An 11,848-nucleotide genomic window follows, 5' to 3' on the forward strand; every position below is an offset into this window, starting at 1 on the left:
ATACAAAAATGTTATTAAAATCTATAATTTTTCATTTTTCATTTAACTTTTATTTATCCTCGAGAGACCAATTGAGGGGTGACCCTCATTTACAATGACGTCGAGTTCAAAAAAAAATTCAAAGGAAAAACATACAAAATATTCAATGCAAATACATCAAATACACAACAACAGGTGAAGAGAAAAAAACAATTGAAACATTTACACAGTGGTGAAGAGTGGCAGCAATTAAAATTAAATGGGTGAAAGTACAATATTGCCTAATTAAAACAGTTACAGGTAGAGTTTGGCAGATTTAAGAGAGTTTGTTTAAATTGGTTAAATGATATGAAGGTATTTAGTTTAATTTGTTGCTGTAAGTTGTTCCAGGAGTCGGGGGCACTGAAGCTAAAAGGTGTCTTTCCCAGCTCAGACCCGGGCTTGTGGGACATAAAGCATAAGCATGTCAGTGGAGCGGGTCTGATAAAGCCCATCTGAAATTTGCAGAATTTCTGTTAAATAACGAGGAAGCTTCCCGGTCAAGGCTTTGTCAATAAAAATGTGCCAATGTGCGTCACGTCTCTCTTTAAGGGAGGACCACCCAACCTTTTCATATAAATATAAATAAATAATAAAGTATATATATATATATATCCTTCAAAAATACATGTGTACACATAATACACACGCAGCTTTTGATCAGCGGCACATTGCATGACATCAAAAGACTTCAACTGTCACACAAGTCTCCAGAGTGCACTAACTTTTGAAGTACAGTCAAATTGAGCTCCGTCAAAGTCTTTGGAAAATCCACCAATCTGTCATTGAGACTCTGGTGTCATTAGGCACAGGACATATCATTCGGAGCCTAGAAGAAATTAGTCAAATCTTAGGCCAGCAGCTTCTCATTAGAGCAGGCTGCACAGAGAGAGAGAGACTCAATTACCATCTCTGACACACTAGAGCCCATGGCAAGACTAATGCTTCTGGCCCAATAATGACCTAAGGCAGGCCTTGACTTGCTGCCCTCTTCCCCCACTCCATAGTGAACCCACCTCCAATTTCCTATGCCCTCCAGTACCTCTCTTCCACTACTTTCAGTTCAAAAATATCAGGGGGGTGAAAAATGTCGTGTCGGCTTTTAAATTCGGAGGAGCAGAAATAATTCCTTTCTCTTTTGGTATTCGTTGAACGAGGGTGGGAAAATAATATATTTCGTGGCGCAGCGCTCGAGGCTGCTGCCAAGACATGGTTGACAGGGAAGCAGCATTAAGGCAATTAACATGGGCTTTGCATTTGATTTTGGCCGGCGAGACTGCCTCTGTAAACAGCAGGCGGGATCGGATGATTAGTTCCTGTGAAGATGAGCGCCTTCCCTCCCCTGGTCCCTGTCCAAGAGAGGATTACCCCCTTTTTTACATATTGCGCATACAAACTGCACTCTTATAAGCACACAAACACACACACACACACACACACACACACACACACATGTGCACTGACTCAAATGCATCATCTGTATAAGAGAAGAACAAGCATGTGGAATCAAAGAATAGGCACATTGAAAGCAAGGGGCCAACAGCTCAAATGTTTAAGACAATGAAATGTGACATGATGACAGAGGTGGAGCCACATCTCCTCCACACATTAAGTTCCAGCGTCTGCATCACTTCAACCCTACTCCCTCAACGGAATGTATCTGTCCGCCTTGACCCTTTTCATCAATCTTTTGACATTGAGATTAATTATTTGTATTCTGCTTCATTCAATAATCAGGTTTATAGACATGTTATAATTGGACATTATCTCTCTCCCACACACATTTCAAAGGTTTTCTATGGAATGTTATAATGATAATCGTTTATCCTGCCTTCTCTCTCTCTCTCTCTCTCTCTCTCTCTCTCTCTCCTGTATATAGGTATATAGAAATTGATTGTGTCAAATAGGGAAATATTTCAAGTAATCCTAATTGGGATTGATCTCATTTGTTCATTTAAATGCACTCTCCTGGACGAGTAGCCTCAAGTACCTAATAGCTTCTACGTCGCTAGATTGTAATTTCACCTGAGAGGCTGATGAATCAAACGTGTGTCCTTGGGAGTGAGCACACAATAATCGGTGAGGAGAATTCCATTGGCACCGTCAACTAAAATGTCTATCTGGTGCAGAGAAAAAGGGCGGGTCACGTCTCTCCCTTGTCCTTTTCCCCATAGACGGATGTGGATATAGAGAGTGAGCTAAGTGTTTTAGTATAGTACGCCTGCCTGCTACATACACTCAGAATTATATAAGATTAGACACACAACGGCTTTGAAAAATCTCCATGGCACAAAAACAGCACACAATCATCCCACTTAGACCAACTGTCAATAAGACATAAGAAAAGTTGCTGAGGCAACTGAGGCACCTCCTCCAGTTATGATAATTATGAGTGTCACTCCTGCAAAATGGCTGAATGTTTTAAGTAGGACTAGGATTTATTTGCGTGTGAGTCTCCGATTTTTACTCCTGACCTTTTAGGCAACCCTAAAGGAGAAAAGAGTTCCACTAAAGGTCTCTGTAATCCTGAATAAATCCTGCAGATAAATTCACAGGCAGCAGTAACGCTGTGCTTCTAAAAAAAACGGGTTTTGCCTACAATGCCATTTAGGACTATTTTATATTGGTTACACAGGGCACGGAATGCTTACGTAATCACACTTAGAATGTGATAGGGAAAAAAAGAGGAGATAAACTAATGTATGTGTGATTGCAAACAAACAAAAATGTCAAAATAACCTTTTGACTTGTGATTAGATGTTTGCTAAATTGGATCTAATTACAGCTTCCAAAAGGTGGTGGATGGACTCACTGTTTTGATGAAACTGACAAGAGTTGTTTCCCCAATTTGAAAACAATTATGCGGAGGGCTAAAGGTACGTCAACACAACTTGAGTGCAGCATAATCATCACCACAGGTATTTGGCAGCTGATATGTACTCCCCCAGGACATAAAGCATTGGGCAACAATGAAAATGTCCAAAATATTTGGGACTCTTTTTGAGCTTCTTATAGTTTGATTGAATTAAACTCATCCTAATGACAATGTATTTTTCATGTCTCTTCCATTCCTTTGAAATCAAAAGCTTTTGTTATTTATTTTTGTATTTATTTATGTGTATTCCTATTAGAAAACTGTTTATATGGACATAAATAAGTACTTCTGTACAACAAAGTGAGTGATACGAGTGTTCTGTGAGTTCTTCCTTGTGGGTTGAGCAGAAAATGCACAGTCTATTTTGAAGGGCCATAGTCACCTCACTGTCGAGGAGACACATTAAAGTCATATTAAGAACCAAATATATAAAACCCGCGCTCACATTTCGGTGTGGACAAACAAACAGAGGATCAGCTGCCCTGATGTTATCTGGGTTTCTCGCCGGGGCTTTGTTGACCTTTAAGGCGGTGTTTGTTTGCTTTGACAGAGGGATGCTGGAATTTCAGTCCAAAATAGCCTGTCAGTGTCCACACTGCGGTGGCAGGCAGGCAGGCAGGCAGGCAGCGAGACACAGGAGGGTATACAGCAAATGACTGCTGATCACGAGGGAGAGCCAGCTGTCAGCCTGCCAGGGTCCGGTCCCTGTCTGACAGCAGGCAAGGCAAACACAGGGGACACTATACAGGTCATTCTCCTCTCAAAGGGGCCGCCGTGGATGAAGATAAAAGTGGGGAAAACCAAGGTGACCGGCGGCCAGGGGGGGAATGAGCAAATGTGCAGAGTAAGCTCTAAATGAAAAACCATCCATAACTCTATAGCATGGGTGCCAAATGCAAAGTTCAGATTCTGACAAAGTCTGCATTTCTACGCTGAATACATCACAAGAGAACACCAACTTCCAAGGCCGAACAAGACTCAACAATTGATTGACAGCGCTCCAGCCCACTGCAGACAGCAAAGCCCCCCCCCCCCAGTCACATAAAGCGTCCCCCATAGACTCTGCTTTCATTTAAAATATATAACATCAATCCAGCAGCTGTCCATCGTGAGAGAGAGTATTGCGCTAGTAGTACCTGCATTACACGTTGGATTGGTTTCCCTTCAACTATCAAACCCAACAACATAATGAACAATTAAGTTTTAAATTGCCGTGATATTCTACTGGCAGCGAGTGTGAGTAAATCCAGAAGCTCAACCGCCCTCACAATTCACAAATAAACGCTTTTGTCCACACAATGATAGTAAACATGTTGGTACAGAACGTCATGTGCACTTGTCAGGACTGGTTGATTAAACCTTTAATCTAAACAACATGAAAACGCAGGATGGGTGCGGCGGCTACTAAAATCACGTTGATTTGAAGGAATTTAAAGAATTCTGAATTAAGATGTTGTTATTCAGATTGTGTCAAAACAACACATTGGAGTTGCACAGAACATAGTGAGGACTTACAGAGTGAGGACACTATACCAAATGTGGCCGGGTTTTCAGGAGTTTAGTTTAGTCAGAAAAACTTTCACTCGTCTGCAGTTGTGATGATCGTGGCATATATATGTTAGCAGTAAAATGTGTTTATTTACATTAAAGCTACAGTGCGTAACTTTTTCATATGAATGAATGACGGTTACATTCAAGTCATCGCCAAACTAGTTGACACAAAGTTGATTAAGCCTATCAGCTCCACATAACTATCTCTGTATTTCTCAGTATGGCAGCGTTTACAAACTGGTGTCACCCCCTGACACTGGCGCATGAGTTCAGAAAAATCCTAAAAAGCGCCCACGAAATGTTTCAGTTTTTGATTCTACTGCTGAGAAAAAAACTGGACATACAGCAGAAGGTATAGAATCCATGCATGATCACCGAAGGCTTATCCTATGCACCAACAGTGTTGGTTTATTTACTCATTGAGGTGATGCGTTACGCTGTTAGCTATAAATACACAGTGAATTGGTTACCTCATTGTGATTATTCATTTATTTCAGCCACATTTCCTCCCGCTCTGCCTCATCATGTCCGTTGCTTCTTTACAAAGACCATGAATGGGATGCTGCCGTTTTGTCTATCTCGCCATGTAGGGCGTCTTTACCCTTAAAGGATTATTCTAAACTGCAAAACAAAGGGATATTAGTTGAGGGGTGGGGCGTTTACGTTCATCCATTTATTTCCACTCAAACTGAAAACAGAGTGAAGTTGGAGAGTTCAACCATTTTCCTTCTACAGTATAACAATGTACCTATACCGCTGTGCTTTTCAACCAGTACGTACTGTATATGTTCACATCTACATGTGTTACACTGAGATACTACAGTAGTCTTAATGGTCCAATAAATATTTTAACTTTAAAACCAACTTCTCAGCATTGCTCAAGTCACCCTTCAGCCCTGCAACCTTAGACAGTTAAAATCAATGTCCAGCACGAACTGTCTTCTTCGTAACTTCACTGAGAATAAATACAGATAGTATACAATGTTCTGGGTAAAATAACTGATACCTTACACAGTAAAAAGCAGGAGGGACATTTATTCATATGACGGCAAAATCCAATGGCTAGTATTCTCCAAACAGTAAATAAGCCCATTTCCTTCCCTCAGTGAGGGTTGATCTTAGCAATTCAAGGACGTGATGGGTGGATCGATATGAGGCAACCATCGAGGATTAACAGGGCCTCTGCAACCCTGCATGGCAAATTAGTTCGGATCAATTCAAAATCAATATGTAATGAGCTGTCTTCTAACTTTTTCCAGTACATTTTACTCCTCTCTGTTTCTCCCTGTGTCCTCCGAGCCACGGACACACCCCCGGTCGGTGGTTCATGAAACATTTAGCATCATGACTTATAGATCAGAGATGCTCTGAGAAGATGGGCGGCGTACCTGCATTGCAAACAAGACAGAAATATTGTGATTTTTTAAACACAGCGGTTTTAATATCCTACAATGTTCAAATATGCTTGACTGGTCAGAAGAAAGCATTAAACAACGAGTAACGTTGACTGGTGAATAATAAAACAGGAGATGCACGGAGTAGTTAAAGCTGCACTGTTACTATACCGAGGTCTGGAACACGACTATGGTCATGTGGCTTTGTTCAACAGCTCTGGGAAGGATAGCGCCACAATGGCCCCAAATTAATCCCTCACCTTCTCTGTGCAGGCTATGGCTGGAAGCACATCAACCATGTCCGCCAGTGTAAAAAAAAACACAACATCTCTTCTCTCAGTCCCTCTCTCTCTCTCTGTGTCCTGTGAGAAAGACACGCATAGATAAGCACGGACACATAGCGGGTTATTGGGCCAACTGGCCGAACTGAAAGACAAGGCACAATGAGCAGGAACGACAGTGTGATTCTTTTTCTTCCCCCTGTTTAGTGGGAGAAATGATGACCCAGATATTCAGATTTTTTTTTACTTCTTTCGATTATGAATGAAAATATCCCACCTCCTGGCCTGTGTGTGTGTCTTGCCTGTTAACACACAGCAGGGTAATGGAGCGCCTATTTATGTTGACTCAGGAGATACTTAAGTGTCAGCCGACTAAGTGAACCATTTAAGAGAGAAGTGTGCGCAAGGTACAGTCTTTTTCCATACAAGACGACTCTGGAGAGACAAAAGGACTACTCGATTTGATATCAACTGGTTTAAAAAAAGCATCTCTATTTTCTCTATATAGCATTTGATCACCATACATATATCTGTAACGGACATACATAACGGGATAATTGACCCAGACAAGCCCTGGGTGCTATAGCAATATAATCAATCAAAGTTGGCAGAGTATATCACAATGCTGATCCTTGGCAAGCAATAATCCTCCCAGGATATAGGGGGAAATAGCTGATGCCCATTAATTTCTATATCAATATTCCCCGGGTGCATGGCCGAGCAGACAGCTTAAATATATATTTTCCATTAATGTGCCTTGTTTGTAACTGCATTGCAGCATTCCATTGTCTGTGGATTATGGGCTGGATTTCATTTTACATAAAAGCACTGATTTATCTCATGTACTGTATGTGAGGGCGAGTACAAGACTACAAGGCAAAATGATCTGCACAATTCTGCGAAAGGGGTCTTCCCTTTCAGAGTGCTCTTCACTATGGGACAGAGGCCATACATTGAAAGAGAGTTTTCAGCACTTTTTAATTGTGGACAGACAGGCAGCATGCAACACTATGTTTATTATGTGGTCATTCATAGATTCCACTTGCCACTTTCATATGCATTTGTTTTTTGCTCGGTTAAGTGTGTACCGGAAATTATCTGCGTGTTTGCAGATCTGCAACATTTACATCTGCAATTATGTGTACCCGTGCACAAAGCATACCTACCGTGGACATCCGACTACATTCATGCATATTGTGCCTCGTTTATTTTATTTTATAGCAGAGACACTGTGTGGTGTGGGAAATTCTGCCAATGTTATTTTCCGTTTTGCCCTATCTTCAAATGCCAATATTGTGATTATAATTTTAATAGGTACTACCCAGCCAAGACCCAAATAGATTGAGAAACATATCCGACCTTTATTAATGTCACTAGGCTAAATGTCAAATCCGTTGGAAAATATTATGAAAGAACAGCCAATGTAGACCTCATATTATCAGTTAATTTTTGCTTTATTCTTACACATATACTGGTCTGGGCAACAACACAACACACACGATCACGTATCTGACATTATTATAACCCTGGTCAGGTTGTGAGCTAATAAAAGGATAAAATACTATTTGTTTATTTAAAGCTATAAAAACACTTGCAATACTGATGAAAAACACATGTGTTTTTGTAGTATATAACTGTAGTATACATACTGTAGTATGTATACTACAGTTATATTCTGGGAGAATATGTCTGACATCAATCACGTGTGTGTCCAATAGAGCAAACAGAGGTGGAGTTTGGCAGCCCACACCTCTGTATAATTATATTTACACACTTCACTCTCAATGCCGATGACAGAAAGATATTCATATGCACGTTTGACCAACGCCGCGTGGAAGAAAATACACACTAACCAAACGTGTTGCATAACCTGTGTAAAATTTAAAAGTTGACGTAAGTCTCAGAGGTCCTGTACATTGTTTGTTCACACAGAGTACACATCATTTTAGAGGCACAAAAAGCTGAAATTAAATCTGCACCAATGGCTCTTTTTCAACAGCAGATCTATTCACATTTCATGGAAGGAAAAGCACAAGTGTTACAGGTACTAGGAACATGTCAAATTTGCTCAGTGTGACAGTGGGTCAGCATACAATACCAGGACCCTGTAACTGAAGCCGCTTGTTTGTCTGTGCCTTTCTCTTCTGTGACATGTCAACATTTATCCCATAAACAAGATATAGGGCTACGGTAACTGAAGTATCTTCGGGGCTTTAGTAGCTGCGCTCATTCAATGCACCAGCAATATTAGCCTAACAGAAAAACACATTTGGATATGCTTGATATACCTACTGTTGATGTGGACTGATTTGCCCAAACCGAGTAGGCTACATCTGACCTGTAGCATGTATCAGAAGATTGATAAACACTTGTAGGCCTACATGAGATTGCATACAAACAGTTTGCAAGTTAAACCCAATAGGTTTTAGTTTAGATTTAATTCACCGTGCTGGGCCTGAAAACCCCTTTTGATAGCCTAAAGCATGTGCAGATGAACACAAATAGTGTTCTCCATTACATAGGCAGATAGCAGATAGTTCCTCGCCATGCCTTTGAGGCTGTTTATCTCTGAAGCCCTCATTATCACGTTTCACATGCATGCAGGTAGGCTATTCACTGCAGGCTGTCAATGAAAACAGTTTGTTTTGCAGCACATTGTAATAACCAGTGGATAGGTGTCACTGATTGGAAAAGCAGCACAACACTCCAGAGATGAAGTGCCAGCTGACTGTCCTAACTGTCCTCCACTGGGGGCCCCAGCTGCCATGGCGGGGTTGGAAAACAGATTGACTTGTCAACACCGCCCTGTCAACAACCTCGCGGTCATAACTTAACCTGAAGGAGACTGTAACCCCGTCTCTGTAAAAACACACAGTAGTTGGATATGACATGTGGGGTGTCAGAACAGAAAAAATATTCTCACTCAGAAGTGAAGGGGGACATGCACCCAGAGCAATCAATGCAGTCGACATGCGCGAGGGAATTTGAAACTGTTGCCCACGGCTGCAAGGCAGACAAATAAATAAATAAACTCGTTGAGTCGCTCAAAATAGAGAATCGGGAACTTTTTCTCGTGGAGGTTATCCCTGTGAGTTTCAACAAACTCGTCGAATTACAAAATAAGACAACCGCAACAACCTGTGAACAGTGTAGCCGTAGGCTACCATACAGCGAACACTTCAAAAGAAAGATTTTACTTCCCCCCCTTCCTTTTAACCCACCCGTAAACTGAAGTGTATCGGCGCCGTGACAGCATTAGTTTCCGTGTGCTTTTTTAGGAAAACTTACCAACAGTTCTTGAGCCTGACCCCGAACCAAGCAGAAGGTACCAGATCCACATCATACGGTCTTCCTTATTTCCCCTGGCCTGCCCCTGCTGTCCTGCCCCGCTACGGGGCCAAAAACTGGGGGCAACGAAGAAAAACTTCTCCGAGACAGCTCCTCCTGCCTATTGTGCTGTTCAAGTTGGAATTTTCTCTCTTTTCTCCTCCTTATAAAACTAGGAGAAGCCTAGAATAGTCTACCTACATGTAGCGTGAGAGAGGTGGGTTCGGCTTGGGACAGAAGTATGGAGTCCGGTGTGGGGAATGGGAAGAAGCTGGAAGGGGCTCCGGGGTGGCGGCAGGCAGGCTGGGGAGTTGCTCGTGTGTTGGTGCTGAGAGAGGCGGAGTCGGGAGGCAGAGAGCCGGAGCAGAGGTCGGCCAGTCCGGCACAGAGGTCCCCAAACTGCGGGTTAGGGACTGCTAACGGTCCCCACTAGCTAAAGCACTGCACTGCTGTTAGAAAGCAAATCACCGTTATTCACAAAGTTAGCACTTAGCATAGCCTACTGTTGTTCTGTGAGCTCGCCTCCTCTACATGTGGGCAAGTATCAGCAGAGACGGCACAATAACAAAATAACACACTGACTCACACTCAAAAACTTATATTGGTGCCTAGCCTACAAATGTTAGTAGGACCAGCATAACCAGGCTGTTCAACACAGGCCATACATTTTCTTTAGGAAATGTGTAAAACCTAAGGCTATGGTCTTTACTTGTTTTACACAGTTGCCTTATGCAACTCATTTGTGCCAGAGTAATAACACATTAAAGTGGTCTTTCAATCTGTTGTAGCCTGTGTGGGCAGTCTGGAGCCCACATTGTGCTCAGTGGTGAAGTTGCAAGGTGATGGACATCAATTGTCATCAGCTTCAATCTGGAGTTTTCCTCTTTTGACTGTGTGTGCAATGCATGTACTGTATGTAAATGATTGCATGAGCCATTAAATCCAATAACACAATCCTTAATACCTAAAAAGAAACAGAGCAGAGTAAGTTGACCCTGTGCAGGCCAGGGTCTTCTAAATACAAGCTAGGACTGCAAAGTTGAGAGGAAAAACTTTCATATGAAAATTTCTGAAAACCTCCTGCACCAAACAGCCACATTTTAGCTACATTTTCAGATCACCTGGGCAGGTTAAAGACACAATGATTTAGCCCGATAGAGGGGCCGCTAAAAACTCATTATAGTTTTTGTTTCGTATCAGTAGTTTCATCTTATCGTCATTATATTTTAATTAGTTCTCAGATTTGGGGTTTTATCTTACTTCAAACTGCGTCAGTGTTATCAGTAAACATGATACCGGTGTGCATCTCAGGCTCTACCACAGCTGTCTGACATAAACAAAAAGACAGCTTTGTGGCCCTTGTGCAGAAAGCCATGACGCTGCTGGCCATCTGTGAGCCCACCTCTACCTGCAGAAGGTTCACCTGAATGTGGCAAGGAAAACTAAATCAACAACAGGCCCGATATTGCTTGCTTGCTGAGGTGTATCCAATATGAGTGTAAATATTTTGAAACTGTTAATAAAAAAAAACGGTTGATATGGAGGCAACAGATGGCGGTCAACCTGTTTGGAGCAGCAATCTTTTAACGGATGGTTTGCCTTGATGAAAGTTAAAAGAGACAAGTACCTTTTTAGAGGAATGTTGGTGTTGGCACTGAAAGTGGCAGAATAGACTCACATGAAGAGATTTTCTTCTTTTTTGTTGTGTTTCAGCTGGTGTCTCTTTCTAGTTACTTTCAGGCAGGGAATAAATTGATATCACACAACACAGACAGAGCACTGAGTATCCACGGACATGCTTTATATATTGGCTTTTCCAGGCCAATTTTTGAGCTGGATTGAATTTGAGAGAGACAGAGAGAGAGGCATGGAATTCGGATAGGAGGCTTCACCTGTCAAACCTCTCCTCTTTATCGTGGGACTGCAGCTGTGTGCAGACAGACAATCCCTCGCTTCAAACCAACCCTTCCTTGTGATGGCATGTTAACCTGCAGGGTGTATGATTGGGATGGGTCCCAGTATCAAACTCCTTGTGGCTCACTTTGTATTCATCCTCACACTTCCTTATCAAGCCCAAAGCCGCGTGCAGACTGAAACTCTACAGCAAAAAGGGTCTTGGCAACGTCAATCAGATCTGTTAATACTTTGTCAAAGATTTCCAGCTTGATAGCTTCTGCCGGGGCCATCTTGTCCTCATATCCCCAACATTGTTGCCTGCAGGGCCTTATTTATATCACTCTTGTCATGACAAGGCCCGATTTTAGATTGCTGGGCGCGTGCACTGCGTAGCCTAACCACTTTTGGCAGATATGAATATCGGAGTGATCGCCACAGCTAACAAAAGCAGACACAAGTCTCCCACTCGTCATCAACCCTCGATACAATCAACACTAATAAAACTA

The 11,848-nt window shown here is 42.1% G+C and overlaps 1 protein-coding gene across 1 annotated transcript in view; it reads right to left on the reverse strand.

Annotated features, from left to right (window-relative positions):
* Positions 1-9,789, reverse strand: part of ldlrad3 (low density lipoprotein receptor class A domain containing 3) — an 81,196-nt gene extending 71,407 nt beyond the window's left edge. The window contains exon 1 of the mRNA XM_080028146.1: positions 9,408-9,789. Within this exon, the coding sequence (XP_079884272.1) occupies positions 9,408-9,462 (55 nt within the window). The 5' untranslated portion in view covers positions 9,463-9,789. The remainder of the gene's footprint in view (positions 1-9,407) is intronic.
* Positions 9,790-11,848: the final 2,059 nt, after the last annotated feature.

Source organism: Ammodytes marinus (genome assembly GCF_949987685.1).
Source record: "Ammodytes marinus genome assembly, chromosome: 5".
NCBI lineage: Eukaryota > Metazoa > Chordata > Actinopteri > Uranoscopiformes > Ammodytidae > Ammodytes > Ammodytes marinus.